Source organism: Nannobrachium achirus (genome assembly GCF_963921795.1).
Source record: "Nannobrachium achirus genome assembly, chromosome: 24".
In the NCBI taxonomy this organism is placed as follows: domain Eukaryota; kingdom Metazoa; phylum Chordata; class Actinopteri; order Myctophiformes; family Myctophidae; genus Nannobrachium; species Nannobrachium achirus.
This window is the reverse complement of record NC_137831.1, coordinates 1936500-1964226: the sequence shown is the minus strand read 5'-3', so window position 1 is coordinate 1964226 and position 27727 is coordinate 1936500. Positions and strand designations below refer to the sequence as shown.

General features: G+C 43.4%; 1 protein-coding gene across 1 annotated transcript; it reads left to right on the top strand.

Annotated features, from left to right (window-relative positions):
- Positions 1-21954, top strand: LOC308309326 (sentrin-specific protease 7-like; the record flags this gene model as incomplete). The annotated part of the gene is made up of 14 exons (XM_080754875.1): positions 1-66; positions 419-452; positions 3451-3642; positions 4581-4762; positions 5895-5938; positions 7562-7681; positions 9891-10004; positions 12015-12107; positions 15332-15447; positions 16201-16241; positions 16884-16927; positions 17605-17673; positions 18296-18461; positions 20998-21954. The coding sequence occupies 14 exons, from the start codon at positions 1-3 to the stop codon at positions 21130-21132; spliced, it is 1416 nt and encodes a 471-aa protein (XP_080611001.1). The 3' UTR covers positions 21133-21954.
- Between the last annotated feature and the right edge of the window lie 5773 nt (positions 21955-27727).

Below are 27727 nucleotides of genomic sequence, written 5' to 3'. Positions count from 1 at the left end.
ATGGAGCTGAGCTTCTCCAGGATTCTGCTGGGTGGGCTCAGTGCCTGTTCCCATGGAGACATGCTGGTGAGACCGTCTGTCTGTCTGTCTGTCTGTCTGTCTGTCTGTCTGTCTGTCTGTCTGTCTGTCTGTCTGTCTGTCTGTCTGTCTGTCTGTCTGTCTGTCTGTCTGTCTGTCTGTCTGCCTGCCTGCCTGTCTGTCTGCCTGCCTGCCTGCCTGCCTGTCTGTCTGTCTGTCTGTCTCCATTTGCCTGATCCACCATTCAATTCAACTTTCCATGCTAAGGTCACAATTCGATTCGATTTTCGTCATCAAACGATAAAGTCGACTCCAACTCAACTTTTTACTGAGTCGAGTCGACTTGCCAAAATCACAAGTCGTTAATGCCCCTGTCTGTCTGTCTGTCTGTCCATTTTAGATCACAGAAGAAGGCATCAACCTACCTCTGAAAGGTAAGTAATCATCATCTCTCTCTGTCTGTCTGTTTGTCTGTCTGTCTGACGGACCCCAAAAGACTGTGAAAATTGATGACTCATTACTAAACCATCGTTTTGAGGGGCCATTTCTTGCCCAAGGAATGTTTTTCGTGCAAAACAAATGCTTGCAATGGATTCAGAATAATTAAAAACCCCTAGTTTGACCCCTCACATCCCACTTAAAGCAGATTTTTCGGGAGTAATGTTTTCGTAAGTGAAGGTAGGTAGGTCGTTTTCAAAACTTTCCCCTGATGGGATTCCTTGGGACTTTTTCTCCCTCACTAAGGACATATTGAGGATACAGAATCAGTTGAGTTTGTTGCTACTGTTGCAATTTGTTTGTGGTTTAGCCTAATTTTGGCCTAAAATGACTGGACTAGAGGGCTGTCGTCCCGCTCGCTAATCACCTTGATTTGCGCATCTTTTGCTCCGCTCAACTGATAGCTGACTCTGATTGACGACGGTCGTCAATCAGAGGGTTAGGGCTAAAAATAAAGTAGTTTGCTACGTATGCGATAAGGTCTTGCTGCGCGGTCATTATGGCTTATATGGACACGACGGGGTGATAATTCTATTATCAGCCCGAAGTGTCCATATAAGCCATAATGACCAAGCAGCAAGACCTTATAGCACTTATTACCCGGCTAATACATAAAATTAATAATTTGACTCAAAACTAAAAACAAAACAAAGTATTTCCTTGTTTACAGACGGCTGGAAGTGCGTCCCCCCGAGCGCAACACGGTCGCCTTGGAAAACAAGGAAGTGCTGGTCAAATAGAATCCATGTTCTGTTACTGCGTCGTCTATTTCTCGCCTCAAATGGTTTTTAAAACATTTTTCAGAGCAACGTTTAGTTGTAAATTACGCTGTGTGTTTGTTTACATGGCTGCCATGTTGGATACGGCACTACATTCACGCAGTGCAGCCTGAATGCAGCAGCTGCTCTGAGCCGTTGATTAGGCAGCAGTGAATTATAGAGCGGAGCGGTCATTATACGCTCATAATTCACCGCTGATTTCAGCGCTCGACCAATCAGAATCAAGCTCCCAAACGAGCCGGGTAATAACATGTCTGAAACACTTTCTCCACTTTCTCCTACAAGTGTTCCCAACACAAATGCCTGCGTTAACGTGAGCCTTGGCTTGATGGAGAGCTGCCTTCAACGTTACAAAAGACGCCATCTAAGGCATTGTATTTTTTAATAAGACGGGCAATATTAAATCCAGTTGGTTATTGATTAATCACCACATTCGAGAAGGAGGCGACTCGTGGCGTGTGTTTTTCATCAGTCTCACTTGAATTTCAAATCGTGTCCTTCTTTGACTGGCTGGTGGTGACATACAACTTAACTGACACAAGGTAGGCTATTTATTATAAACATAGCCTACTTGTGTGGATGATATAGGTACTAGGGCTGGGATGCGATTACAAATTTTAATGTAATTAATTACAGGCTCTGTGATTAATTAATCGCAATTAATCGCATTTTAATCGCACATCGATATATGACCTGAGAAGATTTTTTTTTTTTTCAAGTTAAACACATTTTGTAGTATGAGTGAATCAACGAGTGAGTTTTTTTAATCAAAATTTCACATCCACTGGGCCAAGCAAAGCGCTCTGATCGGCTACTTCTCCCTTTGCGTTTGTTGTCTCTGCTTGGTTGGTGCATCGCTATGATCGGTATGCCCCAAACTGAAGGTTCTGTGGTGCAAAAACTAAGTGCGATTAAAATGCGTAATTTTTTAGGTACATTTGACTTGAGTGAAATCTTGATAAAGGGAATTCTCTGTCTGCTCTCCTCTCCGCGGTGCCGGACAACTTGAATAATCGGGCGAGCGCGCTCGTTCATAGCAGTAAAAGCAGTGGTGTAAAGTAACTAAGTAGATTTGCTTAAGTACTGTACTTTTTGAAGTACAATTTTGAAGTGTCTGCTTGAATAATTCAAATTTCCAATACTTTTACTTCTACGCCACTAAATCTCGGTTCCAAATATTGTACTTTTACTCCACTACATTTATTTGAACACTTTAGTTACTAGTTACTTTACAGATATAAATGATTATATTATTAAACATACATTAATGCACTTTAGTCCTCTTCTATACCCTGGCTATTTGAAAACGGCAGATCTACAAGCTCACAACGCTTCGCGACGCGTTGTGAGCGTGTAGATCTGCTGTTTTCAAAAAGTGATGTCATGTGATGTCAGTATAACATAACTATCATGAAGGGGTCTCCATATATGAGTAACTGGTCCCATATACATCACTGGCCAGATGGCCAAGAATTGGCGCAACCTCGCCCTTTAGGGCGAGGTTGCATGTCACCCTGAGGTGTCTTACTAGGCCATTTAGGCCTGAACACATTATGACGCAATATTTAAATATTAAAAAATAGCAGATATACAAGCTCGCAGCGCGGCTGCGAGCTTGTAGATCTGCTATTTTTGAAAAAACGTGAAAATTACAATTTTGACCCGATTCTATAAGTGTCTTTTGAATCCTTCTAAGGTTTTTGGAAAAAACCTATGTTTCTATGTCAGCAATCTGGCCGTCCATCGTCAAAGAAAAGGTCCTTTTCACTTAACTGGAGCTCAGTTAGTCTGTTCTTGAGAGACTACTATGTCAGTGGTTCTCATACTTTTTCATGTAAAAAATGATATTTATTTGGCCACGGACCCCCATCTCAAAATATCTAGTTCCAGGGACCACCCAGAAGCAAACTTTGAGTTACAAACGTTCGCTTTGAAAATACATATATTCAAAGATTTGCACACATTTTCACGACTTTTTCAAAAATAGCAGATCTACAAGCTCGCAGCGTGGCACTCGGTGCCGCGCTGTGAGCTTGTGTATCTGCTATTTTTCACTGGTTAAAGCATTCAATAATTCTAGGCCTGAATGGGCTAGTCTAATGATGTCTGTCTGTTTCTCTCTGTCTCTCTCTCTGTCTGTCTGTCCGTCCGTCAGGTCCTCTCAGCGACAGTGAGGATGAGTGTTTATCGGTTGCCGTGGTAACCACCCAGCTCCGTGGTTACGGGGTGTGGGAGAAGGGCGTGGCCACCGGTGGCCCCGCCCCCCTGCTCTTCCTGTGGGTGACGGACAGCCAGGCCGGCCTATTGCAGACGGAGCTGTCCGTGCTGCAGCCAATCACAAGCCGAGGTATGTACAGGGCGGTCATTGCGGCAGCCAATCACGCGAGGCGATGTGAGCATGTATGTAGATCTGCTATCTTCACATTAGAACCGTGTTATGATAAATGTAATGTCTCAACTCTTAGTGCTCGTCAGGGTGGGGGGTCCCCAGTTAAAATATGATTATTTTGGGGGTCCCCAGTTAAATACGATTTATTTTGGGGGTCCCTCAGTAAAAATATGATTTATTTGGGGGGTCCCCAGTTAAAATGTGATTTATTTGGGGGGACCCCGGTTAAAATATGATTATATGATTATTTTGGGGGTCCCCGGTTAAAATACAATTTATTTTGGGGGTCCCCGGTTAAAATACAATTTATTTTTGGGGTCCCTGGTTAAAATATGATTTATTTTGGGGGTCCCCGGTTAAAATATGATTTATTTTGGGGGTCCCCCAGTAAAAATATGATTTATTTTGGGGGTCCCCGGTTAAAACACAATTTATTTTGGGGGTCCCCGGTTAAAATATGATTTATTTGGGGGGTCCTCGGCCTGAAAAGGTTGAGAACCTCTGGATATACCAGTATATCATATCCTGTTCCCTCTATATTATATTATCGTTTACTGTGATTAAAAAAACACATTGTGGAGATTTAATTTATGGTGATATCGTCCTCAATTCACCTTTTATTTGCAGAGCTGCATATCCGGTACCATTTAAACCCTCTAGAATATTGGTAAAAGGTACCTGGAAATACCAAATCTCTTTGCCCCAAAAAAAAATAGCCGATCTACAAGTTCACAACGCGTTGCAAAAAATAGACGTGCTTGTAGCTTGTAGTTTGTCTATTTTTTCGGCGAATGTTTTGCCGCAGCATAATAGATGTTTGGGTTGGAGATATCTTGCTATCGCGATAATATCGTAAATCAAGTTTTTTTCTGTTTTCTTTTGTTCCTTCCTCTCAGAGGGGGCGTGTCCCTTCCTACTGGTGGAGCTGGCCTCTCCGCTGGCGGCGCTGCAGGCTGCTCTCCTGCGCTCTCTGCTGGACATGTGCAGTACTGCGTCGGTGGACGTGAGCCGCGGCCTGTCGCTGATGCACAAACACCCCCACCTGCTGGCGGCGCTGGGGCATTGCACCACCACTGGGGTGAGACACAGCACTGTGTGTGTGTGTGTGTGTGTGTGTGTGTGTGTGTGTGCGTGTGCGTGTGCGTAAACCCATTCAGATCTTCAAGCTCGCAGCCACGCTGCGAGCTTGAAGATCTGCTTTTTTTTTTTTTATCGTGAAAATGTGTACACATTTTATATATTTTTCAAAGCAAACTTTTGTAACTCAAATCTCTGCTTCTAGGGGGTCCCTGGAACAACACATTTTGAGATGGGGGGTCCGCAGCCAAATACATTTAATTTTTGGGTCCTTGACATGAAAAAAGTTTGAGAACCACTGATATAGAAGAAGGATTTAGAAGTCGGGTCAAAGATATTCAAGGATTTGCACACATTTTCACGATTCTTCAAAAATAGAAGATATACAAGCTTGCAGCGCAGGACTCTGTGTCGAGCTGTGAGCTTGTAGATCTGCTTTTCAATCGTTAAAACATAAACTGATGGTTAAAGTGGTTAAAATCTAACACGACTTGAGCGCATTCCAGGTATTTGCGGGTTAAAATGACTCCAAACATGTTAGAAAGTGAAATATAGCGGAAATTGTTCCCAAATGTATTTGTTCAGAAACACTAAGGGGGAAAAGAAAGCTTCAGGATTTGATGACTGGTTGTTTAATTAACAACACAGCAGGACAGTGTACTGTCACACGTCACACGTCACACTTTTGCCCTGCTCATATCTCCGCCACCGTTGCTCCGATCCATGCCAAATTTTGCACACACACTCCTTGGCTGCCAAACCACAAATCAATTCTCACATGGCCCTCTTCTAGCGCCACCATGAGGCCCATTCTTGCAAAACACATTGTTGGACACTGCTCCTACTATTTTTGCCCTAAAATCACTCAAATCGGTACACACTATGTCTACACTCATGTCATCAACATGGATCTGTCCCATATAGTGCCACCATCAGGCCGATTTTTTTCAAACACATTTTTGGACACTGCTCCTACACATTTTGCTCTAAAATCATGCTGCATCTCCCGATTAGGGAGTCTTACTGGTAACATCTGTCTGTCTGTCTGTCTGTCTGTCTGTCTGTCTGTCTGTCTGTCTGTCTGTCTGTCTGTCTGTCTGTCTGTCTGTCTGTCTGTCTGTCTGTCTCTCCAGGTCAGCACCAGACTCAGAAGCAGGGCTTCTACGTCTTGTGTCAGGTATTTTCACGTCTTACGTTGACTCATGACAAGTATGATGAGTTATATTAAAGGGGAAGACCACCCATTTTCAATATTGAACTATGTGTCATTAATATACCTTAGAGGAGTTGTGTGGAAATAGAAAAAAAGTTCCCCCTCTTCTGAGTTGCCTAGAACTGGAGGATTGATTTTGGGGTTTGTATTGCAAATTACAACTTGATGACAAAATCAATCCTCCAGTTCTAGGCAACACAGAAGGGGGGGAACCTTTTTTTATTTCCACACAACTCCTCTAAGGTATATTCATGACATAGTTCAATATTGAAAATGGGTGGTCTTCCCCTTTAATGGGTCCACTCTGCCTATGACGAGTTTGACGAGTTTTCACCTATTTTTTATTTATTTTTTTATATTTGACACATTATTTTTGGACCCCATTCTATCTAGTAAACATGATTGCAATCGCGATTTTGCATGTTTCACCCCCATACAACCCCATCTTTCAAACATGGCTGCCATCTTTGTTTACATAATGGCTGCTATCTCACGAATGCCTGAACGGTTTGAAAGTTGTGAACAGCGTGCACACTAGTGATGCGCGGGTCAGGTTTTTTTATAACCCGCCCGGCCCACAGCGTGCACGGAACGTAACGCGCCTGCCCGCGCCCGCAGAACAATATATAAATCAACGAATCCGCCCGCCGCGCAACCCGCATTTAAAAAAAAGATGGTATATCATCTCCACAATAGCTCATCTTTATATACGGCTCTTCTAAGTACCCAAAGTTGCTTTACAGAAAGGTTTACAGTAGCACAATATTGTCATAGGCTAAATAAACAAACATGTTGTTCAAATTCTGGGTTTAGCCTTTTGACAGCATAAAGACATCCATTCAAAGACGTTCATTCTCTCTACATCGCGATGTAGAGAGAATGAACGTCGCATATAATCCAAGCATATAATCCAAGAATAGTCGATGTGACCATTTTTTCTAGCTTAGCCCTTAGCACTCCAGCTATGCTAATGTTATCGTCTAAACAGTAAATGGGTGGCTTCTGGGAAGCCTCTGGAAGGAATGGACCTGACGTCACTTCTGCTTCATGTCAGAGCAGCCATGAGCTATCGATGGACGAGTGGTGACTATAGGGAAGGTTAGACGATCGCCGATTTTCGGATAAAAATCATTTATTTCGTTTTTAATGACCCAGTACGGTAAAAGACGGCGCGTCTGAGACTCCTTGCTCAGATGTCCGGTATAAAACGGTTTTAATATTAAGTGGCTCCCCGTGGCTTGGAAAGGGTTAACTACGGCCATACTCTACCCTGATTGGTCGAGGACTGGCTGGCCACCTCTGAAAACCGAATCTAGCTATGCTCGTAACACGGGCCATGGTGGAAGTCCTTATATGGTCAGCACACATTCTAGTGAGGAGAATGAATGGAAAATGTACCAATTATATTTTTATTTGAATGAAATACAATCACTGAATATATCTTTAACTGTACTTGTACTGTACTACATGTCTATTGTATTGACTATACTGGAACTGTTCTCCACTTTTGTCTAACAAAATAATCAATCAATCAATGATCCTATCGTGTGCGTGCGTGTGTGTGTGTGTGTGTGTGTGTGTGGGCAGGTTAATCCAGTACCCGTTGACCCCTGGTACCAAAGGTCGCATCGCGGTAACGACGGAGGATCTGTCCTGTCTGGACGAAGGAGAGTTCCTGAACGACGTCATCATCGACTTTTACCTAAAGTATGTTAACACATCGGGTGCCCCTGTATTGAGCCCCATTTATCCCCTCTTGCTGCCCAGGCCCACCACCATTGTATTGAATCCGGCCCTGCTGCGTCAATGCATGCGTCATGACATCACTTGGTCACATGAGCGCAGACAGGATGTTATTGTGTAACTTACTGTATGGACCAGTGTTGATCATAGCTGTTCATTTGCCGATCGAAATTTGGACATTTTGCCGCACCACGCCACAGTTTTAGCCATAAAACAAACATCAGAGATAAAGGGCGTTAAAGATGGGGAAATGCATTGGAGTATATGGAGAAAAACGGCCGCACGATGCTCTCAGCGTCGACTCGAAGCGACTAGCGGCTAATGGGCTACATCCAGGCGCAGCCCCAACCTAACGGTGATATTTAAAGTTAATACTGTAAATACAGTAATCACGTCAACGCGTCGTGGGCCTCCCGCGACATCAAAGAGATTGACACGTGGGCACTCGCTGTGTTAATGATATGTTAATTCATTTATGATATGTTAAAACTCATTTGGAGCCTATCCCAAAGTGGTTATTTTCATGTCCGTGGTGCCTATCCCGAAAATCACACAGTTTTGACTTTTATTGCTTATTTTGGGCGTCACGGCTAGCCTAGTTCCAGACCCTGAATCGCTAGCCACACCCCTTTAAAATGTTGTTTTGGCGATTCAGGGGTCTAGAAGTGCTCTCATTGAAGAGGCCTTCCTCGTTCGAAAATCTGTACGGCAAATCAGCGTCGTGAATCAGCGTCTTGTGATCAGTGTGGGTGGGGCTTTCCCAGAACTCGTGCGTTTCCGAGTAAACAAAGCGCCGCCGCCGCCGGATCTCGCTATGAAACACCAGTAGCAGGCATGTTATGTTGTGTTTGATTACTAGTTCGTAGTGCTCCTTTTCTGCCTGTTTCTTTGGTTAGCAAGTAGCAAGCAACAGGCAAGCCACTAGCCAGCCACACATAACAACACTACGTCATCTGCTTTGCTACTGTTTCGTTGGTCAGACGGTGAACCAATCGCAGAAGACTGCCTCCTAGAAATTCATACTGAATACTGGAGTGAAACGAAATGTCAATTCAGACTGAGTGTCAGGCTAGGAACCACTGATCTACTGAGTGTCAGGCTAGGAACCACTGATCTACTGAGTGTCAGGCTAGGAACCACTGATCTAGGAACCACTGATCTAGGAACCACTGATCTAGGAACCACTGATCTAGGAACCACTGATCTAGGAACCCCTGATCTAGGAACCCCTGATCTAGGAACCCCTGATCTAGGAACCACTGATCTAGGAACCACTGATCTAGGAACCACTGATCTAGGAACCACTGATCTAGGAACCACTGATCTAGGAACCACTGATCTAGGAACCACTGATCTAGGAACCACTGATCTAGGAACCACTGATCTAGGAACCACTGATCTAGGAACCCCTGATCTAGGCACCACTGATCTAGGAACCACTGATCTAGGAACCACTGATCTAGGAACCACTGATCTAGGAACCACTGATCTAGGAACCACTGATCTAGGAACCACTGATCTAGGAACCACTGATCTAGGAACCACTGATCTAGGAACCACTGATCTAGGAACACTGATCTAGGCACCACTGATCTAGGAACCCCTGATCTAGGAACCACTGATCTAGGCACCACTGATCTAGGAACCACTGATCTAGGAACCACTGATCTAGGAACCACTGATCTAGGCACCACTGATCTAGGAACACTGATCTAGGAACCACTGATCTAGGAACCCCTGATCTAGGAACCCCTGATCTAGGAACCACTGATCTAGGAACCACTGATCTAGGCACCACTGATCTAGGAACCACTGATCTAGGAACCACTGATCTAGGAACCACTGATCTAGGAACCACTGATCTAGGAACCACTGATCTAGGAACCACTGAGCTAGGAACCACTACTGATCTAGGAACCACTGATCTAGGAACCACTGATCTAGGAACCACTGATCTAGGAACCACTGATCTAGGAACCACTGAGCTAGGAACCACTGATCTAGGAACCACTGATCTAGGAACCACTGAGCTAGGAACCACTGATCTAGGAACCACTGATCTGGCAATACATAGGCAACCACACTTGCAATTTCCAATTGCATCTTTCTAGTTAGTATTTGCTACATAACCTCCTCTCCTCTCCTCTCCTCTCCTCTCCTCTCCTCTCCCCAGGTATCTGTTGTTAGAGTGTTCAGGAACCATGTCAGAACGCTGTCACATCTTCAGCAGCTTCTTCTACAGACAGCTGACAAGGAGGAGAACCACCGAGGAAGAACCCCAACCTCTGTAAGGGACCTCTAGAACCTTTAATAAGAACCTTTAATAAGACCCTTTAGAACCTTTAATAAGACCCTTTAGAACCTTTAACAGTTCTACTGCCAGATTTATTATTCATTTATTGGGACTGGTGCCAACAAAAAGCAGCTTACCTTTGCAATGTTATACTATATTCTTTTTCTGATTACATGTACTTTGGCCATACTGCCAGCAGAGGGCAGCCTCATGCAAGAATGAATGTGAAATGGGCCGTTTCGCCTGCCATCCATTCAGACCACTGAATCGCTTCAGAGCAATAGATCCACAGAAAATAACAAGGAAGTGATTTGGTCTCCGTTGATGTTAACACTTATGTTTCTATGATTTTTTCTCTTCAATGTCCCATGTTGCCATGGTTACCATAGACTTCCATGTAATTGTGCAAGTGTGTAAAAAGTGCACGCCCATGCCTAGATGATGCACCACGTGTGTAGATGCTGTTCACAGCTTTCAAACAAAAAAATCCGCTTGGAAATCCGTTCAGGCATTCATGATTTATCAGCCATTATGTTTTCTTCAGATGTAAACAAACATGGCTGCCATGTTTGAAAGATGTGGTTGGTATGGGGGTTAAACATGCAATTTCGCGATCGCGATCATGCCGAACACATTTCTGGAGGTCCAAAAAATTTTTTTGAAAAAAAAATCTTTGAAAAAAAAGTTCTAATGACAGATTTATTATTTATTTATTTGGTCTGGTGCCAGCAAAAAGCAGCTTACCTTTGCGATGTTATAGAATAGAAAAAAGATCTGTTCATTATTTTCAAAAGATGTATTTTTATTTTTATTTATTATGTGTGTACTTTAGCCCAGCTGGCGGCAGAGGGCAGCCTTATGCAAAGAATGGGTTTGAATAGAGGGTATGCGTGTGACATCATACCAGGAAGTTATGCGGGAATGCCTACTGAGTGGCAAAAAATACTTTTTTGCCTTGACAGCCCAATCATCCAAACAGAACAGTCCTATCTGATTGCATTAAACAGCGTTAAACTCACTGTGCCACTCACTTTGGCACTCGATTTGCCATTCATTTTATGCATGCGCATACCCTCTATTGGGCCGCTCCGCTTGCCGTCGTTCAGAGCATAGAAATGCATAATCTAGATCAGATCCACAGAGAACAGCCAGGTGAAGTGAATTGGACATCATTGATGTTTACGTGTGGTGGAGATTTGAGAGCAGCATTACGGGAGATGTTTTTTACTGTACACATCAGCGCGACCCCTCATCAGCTTAACCTGACTGCGCCAGATAATGGCAGCAGCGCGTATGCCTGGCTGCATACCGCTCTGCTTACTAGCATCTGGGATCTCTCAGGCAGACCCGATGTAAGGGGCGGGCCATTTTTTCAAATTCTTTAGCAGGTGATTGGATGGGGCCGTCTGTCTATCACAGTCTGGGAGTGTATTGGCCTGTCTGCGTGACGTTCCACCCAGAATCCGCCTCCTGGGTTTCCACGTGGTCTGCAGTCAGACTCTATTGGCTCAGAGCCGCTCAGAGCCCGCCCGTAGCTGCCGCTGATTGGTCCGGACCGGGGCTTTACGAGTGTTATTAACTCTCACCGAGAGATCTCAGATGGTAAAGTAGGGCGGTAGCCTACGCACTACTGCCACCATCTGACGCAAGTCAGGTTATCATCAGCTTACAGTCATCAGACAAGGTAAAAGAACGAGCGTTCCTATTGGCTTTGAGCCGCGTTCAGAATTGGGACGAGCGTTAACGTTCGAAGCGGTAAAAGAGTTAACATTGAGCTAAAGGTTTCTTGACACCAGTAGAAGGTGAAAGGGTGACATCTGCTGGGTATTGATAGGAACAGCATCTTCATTGTTGTCTAAAACACTGTGTGTGTGTGTGTGTGTGTGTGTGTGTGTGTGTGTGTGTGTGTGTGTGTGTGTGTGTGTGTGTGTGTGTGTGTGTGTGTGTGTGTGTGTGTGTGTGTGTGTGTGTGTGTGTGTGCGCGCCGTGCGTGCGTGCGCACAGGGACAGAGTGGGCAGACATCAGAGGGTGAAGACTTGGACTCGGAACGTCGACATCTTCGACAAAGACTTCCTGTTTGTGCCTGTCAATCAAGCGTAAGGCCACACCCCCACACGCAAACACATCACACTTTTCTTTTTCTTTTTTTAAGAAAGCTGTTTATTTTTTTCTAATTGCACAGAGCAGCAGTCAGATTGTGATTGGTCAGTAGAAGTATTGACACATTTAGAATGTTTTATGACATACAGCTCATGAATATCAAACGTCCAGATTTCAAAATATTACAATATTACACAAGACCTCTCAAAACAAGAGCATTGGTCTTCAACAGGGGGTCCGGGACCCCTAGGGGATCCTCAGAGTTACTACAGGGGGTCCTTCAAATCTTTATGTGATATATTAACCACTTGAACCCTAGCGTCCATATTCGGAGAACTTTAACAGAAAATAATCGATCTACAAGCTCGCGCGAGGCGTTGTGAGCTTGTAGATCGACTATTTTCGGCAAAGAGGTTTGGTGTAGAGGGGAAAAAGAGCAGACTAAGTACAGAGTGAAAGGTCAAGTTTATTAAGTATTGACGGTTCAAGTGGTTAAATATCTAAAAACACAAATTGACATGAATCCTAAATACACAAACAATGAAACTATATGGAATCTATGAACAGGTTGTGGGGGTCCCTGCTTCATCTCTCTCTCAACTAAGGGGTCCTTGGCCTGAAAACGTTGAAGACCCCTGGATTAGAGAAATGTCAACCTTCTGAAGTCCAGTGGGAAGTTTCCAAAGTCAGTTATGATTTGGGGTGCGATGGCATCTGCAATACAGATGCAACGTTCGCGAACGAATCGAATCTTTTGAACGGCTCTTTGAAGTGAACGATGGGATCCGGTTTGCGGAGTAGGGAGCCGTTCATTTGGCTCGCGACGCTGTGCGGTGCGGCGATGTGCAGCTATCTAGGAAGCAAATTAAGACACTACAGTTTGATTTGATCATAGCTTAGTCAATAAGCGATTTCTATGATTAAACCATCTCCATATTGCTTGGGAAGTCCACTTCCATGACATATGACTGTATTATGTCCCTGTAAATATTTAAATGTTTGCTATTTTAAAATAGCCGATGTACAAGCTCACATTGTGCCAGGCCTAGCCAGTTGGTAAATCCTGGCTATATACGTCGCTTGTTTTTTTAGGTGTTGCATGAATAACACAAGTCAAGGTAGCTTAATTTACACACACGTTTTATAAAAAGGGTAAATACAAAATTGTGATCTCAACTGTCAGCAGAGGAATGTGGTGCCAGACCGTGCCACCTTGTGGATTCATGTTTCAACAAAAAATATATAAATATGCAATGAGCCAAAAGAGCCAAATGTCTTTTGAACGGCTCTTTTAAGTGACCCAGATCCATGGTTCTGGCTCACTTCAAAGAGCCATACATTGCATCTCTAATCTGCAATGCTTGATTTTCTGTGATTGCAAGCCGTCAATTTCTTTATTACTATTTACAGTAACACTACCAGCCCATGAAAGATTGTGGTGCATCTTGGGAATGGGTTTATTTTGTCTAAAGACTTATTTATCCACTTGTACGCATGCCCCCACCCACTGAAATCAATGTCATTTAAATCGCTAAAATGATAGAAAGCAGTAAATGAAAACGTTTTAACACTCATCTTCTCTTTTTTCTACTTACAGGTACAATCTAAAATATGAACCCTGGTTGTAAAAAAACAAAGTTGTCCTTTAAAGCCCTTTGCACACAGGCGCGTTTATCCGCACGGATAAAACGGACAATTTCATTTAAAAAAAAACAAACAATGATTCTCTATGATCTCATGCACACCGGATCTGAATTAGCTGTGCAACGAGTGGCTGCGGCCGTGCATTTTTTTTTTTTTTTCTTGATCGAACCCAGTTGGATTGGTGCGTCTTGTCGCATGCAGTAAAAAAACTCATCACTCCTTTTATGACTCCTTTTGGGATCCGCAGCGCCGATTCCACACAGCATTGCACACCAAATCCAATGTGTTTTATTCATGCAGCAAACAAAAAAAAAACGCAACTGTCCTGTGTGCAAAGGGCTTCACTCTGACAGTGTCCAAATACGGGTCCATTTGGTTCCATTTGTTCACTGTCAGAGTTACAGACTTGAGGGGGCACGGTGGTGCAGTAGGTAGCACTGTCTCCTCACAGCTAGAAGGTCCTGGGTTCGATTCCCGCCGGGGGACGCTGTGGGCGTGTTCTCTCCTCCGCGTCATCAGTGCCCACACCCTAAAGGTGGGGTTGGTGAAAGGGCCTTTCTGTGTGGAGTTTGCATGTTCTCCCCATGTCTCCTCGCAAAACATGCAGTAATCCTGGTCTCAATAATGCCTCCCACTGGCCAGCCGGGGCGCCTGATGGAGGGGAAAGGAACTGGTTGGAATAATGTGTGCCTTCCACGCGCTACGTCCAACTGGAGGAAGCTCCCCCCCTGTCGGGTGATAAGAAGCGGCCTGCTCACTCCTCATGCATGAGCTCAGTTCAGGGCTCTGCCCAGGTTGGCAGAGGGAGAGCAGAGCCCAGGATTACAGCTTAGGCAGTTGGCACTGGGTGAAAAATATTGGTTACACAAATCGTGGGATAAAAAATTGAGGGTTACAGATTTGTATGGGTCAATTTAGACCCCCATAAAGGAACACAGAGTCCCTGGAAGCCTGGCAGGGGCCTGACGTCATACTGCGTTCACTCACTCATTCCTTCCCCAGTATAACGTCTGGCCTTCCGGGTATAGGCAGCGAGTATCCTGATTATCTTCTGATCGGGGCCAATCAGTGACTGCTGTCCGCACAACAAACGTAGTCTTCCTGACAACAAGTGAAAAGCTTCCCCTGATTGGTCCCTGTGTAGATGGTGACGTAAAATGATGCTGCCATTTACTGCAGCATTTTCAAAACAACAATGGCTGCCCTCGATGCAACAAGTGTAACAGTTAACGCTGAATTGATAAAACAAGCAATACGTGAAGTTATTTCAGAGTTGGAATCGATTACAACAATTAAAAAGGAACACAGGGGATGCGCTAGCGGAGTTCATCGGCCGAAAAGACATGTTTGTTTGCCGTTCTTCCGACTGGCTGAGAGATGTTTTGCTACGCTGATTGGTTAGAGGAGTCTGTATGTCGAGGCAAGTACTCCCGCCCACTTTTCAAGCTGCCAATAGGCCGAAGGCCAGACGTTATACTGTGGAAGGAATGAGGGAGTGAACGCAGATGACGTCGGGCCCCGCCAGGCTACTGCTCTAGACCTCTCTCCTAATGTTCCTCTAATGTTCTCCTAATGTTCTCAGCTCCCATTGGTTCCTGGTGCTGGTGTGTTTCCCTGGCCTGATAAAAGACCGTGTTGAGGAAACGACGACTCATGAAGAACAGGAAGCCAAGAGACCTCGCCTCACCAGAGGTTAGTAACATATACTAATAACAAGATATAAGATACTAATAATAAGATATAAGATACTAATAATAAGATATAATAATATATAAGATATACTAATAATAAGATATAAGATACTAATAATAAGATATAAGATATACTAATAACAAGATATAAGATACTAATAATAAGATATAAGATACTAATAACAAGATATAAGATACTAATAATAAGATATAATATACTAATAACAAGATATAAGATACTAATAATAAGATATAAGATACTAATAATAAGATATAATAAGATATAAGATATACTAATAATAAGATATAAGATACTAATAATAAGATATAAGATATACTAATAATAAGATATAAGATACTAATAATAAGATATAAGATATACTAATAATAAGATATAAGATACTAATAATAAGATATAAGATATACTAATAATAAGATATAAGATACTAATAATAAGATATAAGATATACTAATAATAAGATATAAGATACTAATAATAAGATATAAGATATACTAATAATAAGATATAAGATATACTAATAATAAGATATAAGATACTAATAATAAGATATAAGATATACTAATAATAAGATATAAGGTACTAATAACAAGAGACCTCGCCTCACCAGAGGTAAGTAAGGGATAACAATATATAGGATCTGTCCCATTTCCCATATTCCCTCCTGATTGGCTACCATTTCCTCCTAAAGTTTGTGTATTATCTGTCTGACTGGTGTTGTGTTCTGTGTTGCAGCTCTGAGATCCAGAGGAGAACCTTCCACCTCCACACACCCTGTAAGAACTATTAGTATTATTATTATTATTATTAGTAGTAGTAGTAGTAGTGTTATCTATGTTGTTGTTATTGTTATTACTATTTAAAGGTAACTGATTTAATTTTAATGTGTATCATTTCTTCTAGGAGTGTACCAGACATGGTCTAATGTGTATCATTTCTTCTATTAGTGTACCAGACATGGTCTAATGCAGGGGTGCCCACACTTTTTTGATGTGCGATCTACTTTTAAAATGACTATCTCAACATGATCTACCCATCCACAATGTTTTAGCTGAGGGCCTGAGGGGGGCTTTGGAATAGCAGCACTGGTGTTACATTTTAGACAAACACACTTACTGTAAGGGGGAAATAAATGGGAAATACTGAGGGAAATGTCTTCATCCCATTCTGTATGGAAGTGCTAGGTTGTGGGGTTCTTTGTAAAGCCACTGACTCTTGAACAAAGTATTGCAATGGAGGTTTGCCTACTTTAGAAGCCATGAAGGGAGCTGACAGGCCCTTCTTGATGTCATATTGACATTATTCTTTTTATATTTTAATGATATATTTTTAGAGGCATGTCATGTGGTCTACCTGCACACCCTTGGCACCATCTACCTTTTGGGCAGCCCTGGTCTAATGTGTATCATTTCTTCTAGGAGTGCACCAGACTGGGGTGGAAGGGAGAGACACCGTTGAAGAGGTGAGAACTGTTGTTCGATCCCCGTAACTTCCATATCTGTCCTTACCCAGTAGTAGTGCATTCACCAAATATTCCAATATTCGAATATCAAAGTCATTATTCGACGCTGTTCACCGAATTCGAATATTCGCTTATTTTTTTGTTGTTTTCTCTTTAAAAAATCTACAGTTTATAAATCTTGGCTAGATAGGAAGTCATAAGAATGAGTTGCCAATGCCCCTGGTGGATGAATTTGTTAATGCTCTATACCAGGGCTTCTCAAACCTTTTTAGGCCGTGACCCCCAAAATAAACATATTTGAACTGGGGACCCCCACCCTGACAAGCACTTGGAATTGTAGGTATTACATTTAATGTGACTCGGTTCTACAGATAAATATTGTGAACATAGCAGATCTACATGCTCACAACGCCATGTAGATCTGCTATTTTCACAATGTTCGCCTCTTGCTTACTTAATATTTGACAGTTTGGCCAGTCCTGTCCAATATTACACTATTCGAATACTTTGAGGTTGAATAATTCCAATACTAAAAATCACTATTTGTGAAAGCGAGTAGCGATCCCATACCGTTGGGTAATTAAAACATCCTTGGGGAGGAACCAAATGGACCCTTAAAGGTCTGTCACATTGAGTTCCTTAAATCTTTGTGTGTGTGTGTGTGTGTGTGTGTGCAGACCTTGTATTCTGGTCCTGGATTCTCTCAAGCGGTCGTGTCATGAAAGCGTCTGCAAGCTGTTACGGGAGTAAGTATTATTATTATTATCTGGTCTGCTATTTTCGATATGTTCACCAAAAGGCCCTTTTATAAATGTCAGCCCCTGCCTCTCTAACAGTCTCTGCATGTCCCTGGTTGCGACTGTCAGGTCACAGTTACTATCAAAACCTTGACCAGCTGTCCGTCAGTCTGTCAGTCTGTCTGTCACACGTCACACTTTTGCCCTGCTCATATCTCCGCCACCGTTGCCCTGATCCATGCCAAATTTTGCACACACACTCCTTGCCTGCCAAAACCTCAAATGTTTCCAACAACCGTGGCCACAACCTCCACCAATCAAATTCTCACATGACCATCTTCTAGCGCCACCATGAGGCCGATTTTTGCAAAACACATTTTTGGACACTGCTCCTGCAATGTTTGCCCTAAAATCACGCAAATCGGTACACAGTATGTCTACACTCATGTCTTCAACATGGAGCTGTCCCATTTAGCGCCACCTTCTGGCTGATTTTTTAAAACACATTTTTGGACACATTTTGCCCTAAAATCACTCTGCGTCGCTTATCTCCCGATTAGGGTAGTCTTACTGGTGTGTGTGCGTGCGGTGTGTGTGTGTGTGCGTGCGGTGTGTGTGCGTGTGCATGCAGCTACCTGTGTGTAGAGTGGTCTCAGCGCAGACAGAGCTCCGCCTCCTCCTCGTCTCTCTTCACCTCTGAGTCCATGAGGAGCTCCAACGTCCGACAGCTCCCCCTTCAGGACAACAGCAGCGACTGCGGCCTCTACCTGCTGCAGTACGCAGAAACCTTCCTGAAGGTGAGAATCGCTTTGCAGAAAAAATGCCATTGTTGCGATCATCGCATCATTTCCTAGCCTGGCGGGGCCTGACGTCATCTGCGTTCACTCACTCCTTCCTTCCCCAGTATAATCACTCAAATATCGTCACTGTCGGGCAGAAACCTCGTATCTCCAAGTTTCAAATGTGTACGTCTTTTGGTAAAGCAAAGCCCTGCTTCATCATACAAGACTGTCGCACAAACTAGTGAAAACAGCCGATCTACAAGCACTTGTAGATCGGCTGTTTTCACTAGTTTAGTACATATTTTAGATGATAAATACAAAACGAACGGTTTTGGACATACAAGGTTTCCACCCGACAACGACGATATGCTATAAATATAAGGTGCTGGGAGTGAAAATTATACCGTAGGGGTGCCTCGGATTAAAACAGAAATATTTATGGGTTGTCCTGAGACAAAACAGTTTGGGAACCCCTGATGTAGATGCATGCTGCAACAATGGCTGCCCTCGCGATGCAACAAGTGTAACAGTTAACGCTCTAACGATAAAACAAGCAATAAGTGCAGTTATTTCAGAGTTGGAATCAATTACAACAAGCAAAAAGGAACACGGGGGATGTGCTAGCGGAGTTCATCGGCCGAAAAGACGTGTTTGTTTGCCGTTCTTCCGACTGGCTGAGAGATGTTTTGCTACGCTGATTGGTTAGAGGAGTCTGTCTGTCGAGGCAAGTACTCCCGCCCACTTTTCAAGCTGCCAATAGGGCGAAGGCCAGACGTTATACTGTGGAAGGAATGAGTGAGTGAACGCAGTATGACGTCAGTATGACGTCAGTATGACATCAGTATGACATCAGTATGACGTCGGGCCCCGCCAGGCTGATAATTTCCCCATCATAATCAGCCAAATGCCTCAGATCATGCGGGGGTCACATGTTTTTTAAAAAAAAGGATAGCGATGTTTGCCCGCGAAATCACGTATTTTATCCAGGGGTTGTTGTTGGCTGGATTATTCATGAAGCTTTCCCGGAACAGAAAGATCCCATGATTGGCCACTAGTTGCGCTGTTTTCCCCCCGCGAGGTACCAAAAAGAATATTTCTCCCCTGGACTCCATTCATTTTCCCCTTTGATTGTCTAACCTTAAAAATATCGTCATAAATACTTTATGGTTCCTGTTGCTAGTGAGAAAACTGCCTTTCAATCACCATGATATGCGTTTTGTGCAAATATGGTCCCATTTATGTTAAAATTGATGATAAAGTTGCGGGGGGCGTGGCCAACTAAACTGATACCAGCCGGCTGTGTTCTTCTTCGTGTGCTGTATTTCGGGAGGCTCCGACCACATTCTCCCATGTATCCCTGCGGTTGCACGTGACCGTTGGCAGCCAATAGCATTCCTTATGATTCCTGGGGTACCATTCAAACAATGATGGCGACACCCATACAAGGGACAAAAAAGCCTCATTTTCGCAGCATAGAAACCAATGGCTTCGCACCGTCCATATTTTTTTACAGTCTATGATTTTATTCCACAACGGGTTCCCGTCATAGACTGTAGAAAAATATGGACGAAGCGAAGCCATTGGTTTCTATGCAGCGCAAATGGCCCTTTCTACCCCTTGGAATATGGGTGTTGCCATCATAGAATTGTAAAAGCACCAGAGATGCTATTGGCTGCCAACGGTCACATGCAACGCAGGGATACATGGGAGAATGTGGTCGGAGCCTCTCGAAATACAGCACACGAAGAAGAACACAGCCGGCTGGTATCAGTTTAGTTGGCCACGCCCCCCCCCCCCCCCCCCCCCCCCCCCCCCGCAACTTTATCATTTATTTTAAAATACATTGGACCACATTTCAACAAAACGAATATGATGGTGATTGAAAGGCAATTTTTAACTAGCGATAGGAACCATACAGTATTCATGAAAATGTTAATTAAGGTTAGAAAACGAAAGGGGAAAATGAATGGGATCCAATGGAGGGCAATTCTTTTTGCGATCGGCCGGGGGGAAAAACAGCGCAACTAGCGGCCAATCATAGGAAGTTTTAGTTCCGTATTGGAGTCATTTTAAATCGGCAGAACTATGCCCCTGGTCTCAACATATTCTTAAAGCCCTTTGCACACAGGACAGTTGCGTTTTTTTCGTTTGCGGCATGAATAAAACGCATTGGATTTGGTGTGCAAGGATGTGCGGAATCGGCGCTGCGGATCCAAAAAGGAGTCATAAAAGGAGTGATGAGTTTGTTACCGCATGCGACAAGACGCACGAATCGAACTGGGTTCGATCGAGAAAAAAACGCACGGCGGCAACCACTCGTCGCATGGCTAATTCGGAGCCGGTGTGCATGAGGTCATAGAGAATCATTGTTTTCTTTTAAAAAAATTATATTGTCCGTTTTATCCGTGCGGTTAAACGCGCCTGTGTGCAAAGGGCTTTACTGGGGAAGGAATGAGTGAGTGAACGCAGTATGACGTCGGGCCCCGCCAGGCTAATGTTTTGCCCTCCAAAATGGGTTAACTTAAACCCTGCTTTCTGATTGGCTCCCCAGAACCCAGTGGTGAACTTTGACCTGCCGGTCTGCCTGCACAACTGGTTCCCACGGCAACACGTCCGCAGGAAGAGGGCGGAGCTACGCCAGCTGGTGATGGACATGCACCGACGCACTCTGACCTCCGACCCCTGACCCCGACGCACACCCGTGAACTCTGACCTCCGACCCCTGACCGACTCTGACCTCTGGACCAACCAGACCCGTTGGTTCTGTACTGACCTATTGACCTCATTCCCACCACCGCCATCTTGGATCACATGACCACATGGGGTGGCAACGCAGCCAATTACACCAACAGCTTCTGATTGGCTGATGTGGTCATGTGATCCAAGATGGCTGCGGTGTGAATATGGTCAATAGAAACCAGTCTAAACCGGTTCTGTACACCTATAGAAACCAGTCTAAACCGGTTCTATATACCTGTAGAAACCAGTCTAAATCGGTTCTGTACACCTATAGAAGCCAGTCTAAACCGGTTCTATATACCTGTAGAAACCAGTCTAAACCGGTTTTGTATGCCTATAGAAACCAGTCTAAACCGGTTCTATATACCTATAGAAACCAGTCTAAACCGGTTCTATACACCTGTAGAAACCAGTCTAAACCGGTTCTGTACGCCTATAGAAACCAGTCTAAACCGGTTCTATACACCTGTAGAAGCCAGTCTAAACCGGTTCTATACACCTGTAGAAACCAGTCTAAACCGGTTCTGTACGCCTATAGAAACCAGTCTAAACCGGTTCTATACACCTGTAGAAACCAGTCTAAACCGGTTCTGTACGCCTATAGAAACCAGTCTAAACCGGTTCTATACACCTGTAGAAACCAGTCTAAACCGGTTCTATACACCTGTAGAAACCAGTCTAAACCGGTTCTATATACCTGTAGAAACCAGTTTAACTCATTTGCTGCCCTTAAAACATGGAGCTGAACTGCCACCATTTAGTTTTTAATGTGTGCGATAGATAGATAGATAGATAGATAGATAGATAGATAGTGATAGATAGATAGATAGTGATAGATAGATAGATAGATAGATAGATAGATAGATAGATAGATAGATAGATAGTGCACATAACTAGTAGATAAAAAAAAAATCTTTCAAAAAGAAAAAGAAAAAAACTTTTAATGCAATTTCGGCCCCACCTCGGGAAACTGGAGCCGTGGCGTCCTCTAACAATGGGAATAAGTCCTCTAACAATGGGAATAAGTCCTCTAACAATGGGAATAAGTCCTCTAACAATGGGAATAACTCTAACAATGGGAATAAGTCCTCTAACAATGGGAATAACTCCTCTAACAATGGGACTAACTGCGGGTAAGCTGGGGATGGGGCAGTCTCTGAGTTAAACCACTTTAATATATTTATGATTCTACAAAAGGTTTTCTAAATGTGTTCAGAGTTTCTCAGAGTCTTTCCATGTGGAGGATATTTGCACAAACAAACAAACGTTCCCCATGTTTTTAATATAAAATAATGAAAGAGAATGTAAATGCAGGTTGTCGGTTGGACGCCTGCCTTGCTCAAGCACTGTGAAATGCCTGGCCAGATGTTTGCCAGATGTTAGCCAGATGTTTGCCAGATGTTAGCCAGATGTTAGCCAGATGTTAGCCAGATGTTAGCCCGAGGTAGGGATGGTGCAATATAGGGGTTGGCGATACGGTGATAATTATCGTTGAGACGATACAATGTCTCCACGATATGCCTTTTCAGACGTATCGTATATATCCTGATACAATTGAGGGAGCCTTGTAAAAAATCCTGTTTAATCGTTAATACAAAGAATCATTGCAGAATTCAATTTAAACCTGCATTTTGGTCTAAATCATCAGTTCTCAAACTTTAAAATGTCAAGGTCTCCACTTAACTCTGACAGTGTACAAATGAAACCAAATGGACCCGTAAGGGTCCATTTGGTTTCATTTGTGTACTATCAGAGTTACATACTTGCAAAGCTAGTTTTTGTCAAGTAACTTGAAAATTAACCATAAAAACCAAGGTGAAAAAGAATTGTGATAAAATCGTGTATCTTGATATAGCTTGGGAAAATATTGTGATATTTCTTCATATCGCCCACCCCTAGTACAATACCAACATTTCATATCACGATTATTACGACCAAAGAAGCGATATTATCGTGATAATCAAAACCCATTATCCTGCATGGGGTAGGAACATTTGCCCGAAAAATAGCAGATCTACAAGCTCACAACGCGTAGCAATGTGACGCGGTGTGAGCTTGTAGATCGGCAATTTGTTTGGGCAAAGACATTTGATGGAGAGTGATAAAAAAAAAAGACTGTGTCAAGTACGTATATTATAAGAACCTTTTACCAATTCTAGAGGGTTTCAATGGTACCGGATATGCCGCTCAGCAAATAAAAATTACGGAGGACGATATCACGAGGAATTAAACCTCCATGATACGATATCGTCGTTGTCGGGTGGAAACCTTGTGTCTCCAAGTTTCAAATTTTGTACGTTCTTTCGCAAAGCAAAGCCCTGCTTCATCATACTAGGCTGTCGCACAAAAGTAGTGAAAACAGCAGATCTACAAGCACACAACGCCTCGCGGTGCGAGGCGTTGTGTGCTTGTAGATCGTCTGTTTTCACTGGTTTAGTACGTTTTTAAAATGATAAATGCAAAACGAATGGTTTTGGACGTACAAGGTTTTCACCTGGACAACGACGATATAGAAGTGTTTATTATCGCGATAAACGATAATATCGCTTTCCATCCCTAGCCTGAGGTTAGCCTGAGGTTAGCCTGAAGTTAGCCTGAGGTTAGCCAGAAGTTAGCCAGGGCAAAAACATCTGCATTCATTCAAAAAGAAGAGGGAAAAAAAAGTGTGTTGTTTATTTTTTTCCTTTTCTTCTATTTTTCTATAATTTATTTGAGTGTCAATAAAGATGATAAATATTGTTATTGTTTTTTCATAGGAAGATAAAGTTATATTGTTGTTTTTGTTGCCTTTTTCACGTAATAAAGTTGTTAAGAAATGTTTTTCTTGTTTTAAATAGTTTTGTGTGTGTGCGTGCGTGCATGTGTGTGTGATAGGGCATTAACGACTTGTGAATTTTGCAAGTCGACTCGACTCAGTAAAAAGTTGAGTTGAAGTCGACTTTATCGTTTGATGACGTCATCACATCACACACAACCCCCCAATTATTTTGGGGGGTCCCCAGATGATTAACTTAATATGAAACATTGTTTTCTCTCTCAACAGTAAACAAACCAACATAAAGTTTAAGTGTATAGAGGGTATCTGCACGTTTCTAAAGAGACAATTTAACGACTTTTTAATACCTCTAAATGGTAAATTAAACATTTTCCAAATTGTCAAATATATAGAGGCAGAAATTGTGAAAATAGCAGATCTACATGCACGAGAGGCGTTGTGAGCATAAAATAGCAAGTATTTTTTTCTTTTTTTCAACTTCGACTTTCTCCGGTGGGAGTCGACGTGTGTGTGTGTGTGTGTGTGTGTGTGTGTGTGTGTGTGTGTGTGTGTGTGTGTGTGTGTGTGTGTGTGTGTGTGTGTGTGTGTGTGTGTGTGTGTGTGTGTGTGTGTGTGTGTGTGTGTGTGTGTGTGTGTGTGTGTGTGTGTGTGTGTGTGTGTGTGTGTGTGTGTGTGTGTGTGTGTGTGTGTGTGTGTGTGTGTGTGTGTGGCCTGTCAGCTCTCTCTGTTTACTGTCAGGAAATAAAGACACGTTTTTCTTTTTTGTATTTTTTAACATTTTCTTTTTATCCCACGATTTTGCAACCAATTCTTCACCCGGTGCCAATTATCTAATGTAAGGGCATGGTGGCGCAGTGGTTAGCGCTTCGCCTCACAGCTAGAAGGTCCTGGGTTCGGGGGACGCTGTGGGTGCTGGGGGCGTGTTCCTCCCTCCGCGTCATCAGCGCCCACACCCTAGGTGGGGTCGGCGATGGGGCCTTTCTGTGTGGAGCTTGCATGTTCTCCCTGTGTCTCCTAGGGTTGATACCCTCACAAAAACATGCAGTAATCCTGGTCTCTATACTGCCTCCCCCTGGCCAGCCTGGGGCGCCTGATGGAGGGGAATGGAACTGGTTGGAATAACGTGTTCCTTAAACGCGCTACGTCCATCCCGGTGAAATTCCCCCTGTCAGGTGAAAAGAAACAACTCGGACTACTCATGCATTGAAGGAAGCATGAGGTCAGTCCGTTGTCTCCCCAGGCGCGGCAGAGGGAGAGCAGAGCCCAGGATTACAGCTTAGGCAGTTGGCACTGGGTGAAAATGGGTTACAAAATTGTGGGATAAAAATGATAGAAAAAGAAATCTAATGTAATCCTGGGCTCTGCTCTCCCTTTGCCAACCGGGGGAGAGCAACACTGACCTCATGGGTCTTAGGTTGGCAGAGGGAGAGCAGAGCCCAGGATTACATTAGATAATTGGCACCGGATGAAATGGCACTAAATAGTAAATGGTACATTTATATAGAGCCTTTATCCAAGGTGCTTTACATTGTGCATTACATTCACCCATGCATGCACACACACATTCATTACATTCACCCATGCATGCACACACACATTCATTACATTCACCCATGCATGCACACACACATTCATTACATTCACCCATCCACACTAGGGCATTCACGAATAGTGATTTTTAGTATTCGAATTATTCAACCTCAAAGTATTCGAATAGTCGAATACTCAAAACGCCTATACTCGCCTATACTCACAACGGCGTTGTGAGCATGTAGATCTGCTATTTTCACAATATTTATCTGCAGAACCGAGTCACATTAAATGTAATACCTACAATTCCAAGTGCTTGTCAGGGTGGGGGTCCCCAGTTCAAATATGTTTATTTTGGGGGTCACGGCCTAAAAAGGTTTGAGAAGCCCTGGTATAGAGCATTAACAAATTCATCCACCAGGGGCATTGACAATTCATTCTTATGACTTCCTATCTAGCCAAGCTTTATAAACTATACATGTTTTAAAGAGAGAAAAAAAAAAAAAGCGAATATTCAACTTCGGTGAACAACGTCGAATAGTGACTTTGATATTCAAATTTTTAAATATTCGTATATTTGGTGAATGCCCTAATCCACACACACATTCATTTCATTCACACATCCATTTCATTCACCCATCCACACACACATTCATTACATTCACCCATCCATTTCATTCACCCATCCACACACACATTCATTACATTCACCCATCCATTTCATTCACCCATCCACACACACATTCATTACATTCACCCATCCATTTCATTCACCCATCCACACACACATTCATTACATTCACCCATCCATTTCATTCACCCATCCACACACACATTCATTACATTCACCCATCCATTTCATTCACCCATCCACACACACATTCATTACATTCACCCATCCATTTCATTCACCCATCCACACACACATTCATTACATTCACCCATCCATTTCATTCACCCATCCACACACACATTCATTACATTCACCCATCCATTTCATTCACCCATCCACACACACATTCATTACATTCACCCATCCATTTCATTCACCCATCCACACACACATTCATTACATTCACCCATCCATTTCATTCACCCATCCACACACACATTCATTACATTCACCCATCCATTTCATTCACCCATCCACACACACATTCATTACATTCACCCATCCATTTCATTCACCCATCCACACACACATTCATTACATTCACCCATCCATTTCATTCACCCATCCACACACACATTCATTACATTCACCCATCCATTTCATTCACCCATTCACACACACATTCATTACATTCACCCATCCATTTCATTCACCCATCCACACACACATTCATTACATTCACCCATCCATTTCATTCACCCATTCACACACACATCCATTTCATTCACCCATCCACACACACATTCATTACATTCACCCATCCATTTCATTCACCCATTCACACACACATCCATTTCATTCACCCATCCACACACACATTCATTACATTCACCCATCCACACACACATTCATTACATTCACCCATCCATTTCATTCACCCATTCACACACATTGTCACACCGTCAGAGGAAACCATGCTTGGCAGGCACCAACCTGCTCACCGGGAACAACAGGGGGTTCAGAGTCTTGCTCAAGGACTCTTCCACATGAAGACAGGAGGAGGAGCTGGGATTTGAACCACCGACATCACTGGCCAACCTGCTCTACCCCCCCCCCCCCCCCCTACCACAGCCTCCCAGGTACAGTGTTGTCCTCCTGTCACATTCTGTCACTTTCATTCCAAGACGTCCCTCACATGCACAGTAGCTCTCTTTACAGATATGAAAGAACAAAATACCATCACAATACGCAAATAATAATAATGCTGTGTCCCATTCGTTACTATAATCAGTGTTTCATTGATGATTCAATAGCGACCTTAAGCTCGATGATTTTCAATACGGCAACGCCAGGCGGACTACGGCTGCTATGACGTAATCGCCGTAGCGGTCAAAATGGTTAAGCAAAGCCTCGGCGGCGACGGGTTCCCACCCCTTTCACTGAACGCTTTGGTTCCCATGGCGACGCGTACACGCAGCAGACGGAGTAGGCGCTACGTGGGAAGGGACCTTCTGCCGTAGTAGAGACGGCTGCGGCGACGGCAGGTTTATCTATCGAGCGCGGATCATTTCCGGTTACCGGTGTCATCTGCCGTTGCCGTAGCGTTGCTTAAACTGGCTAATG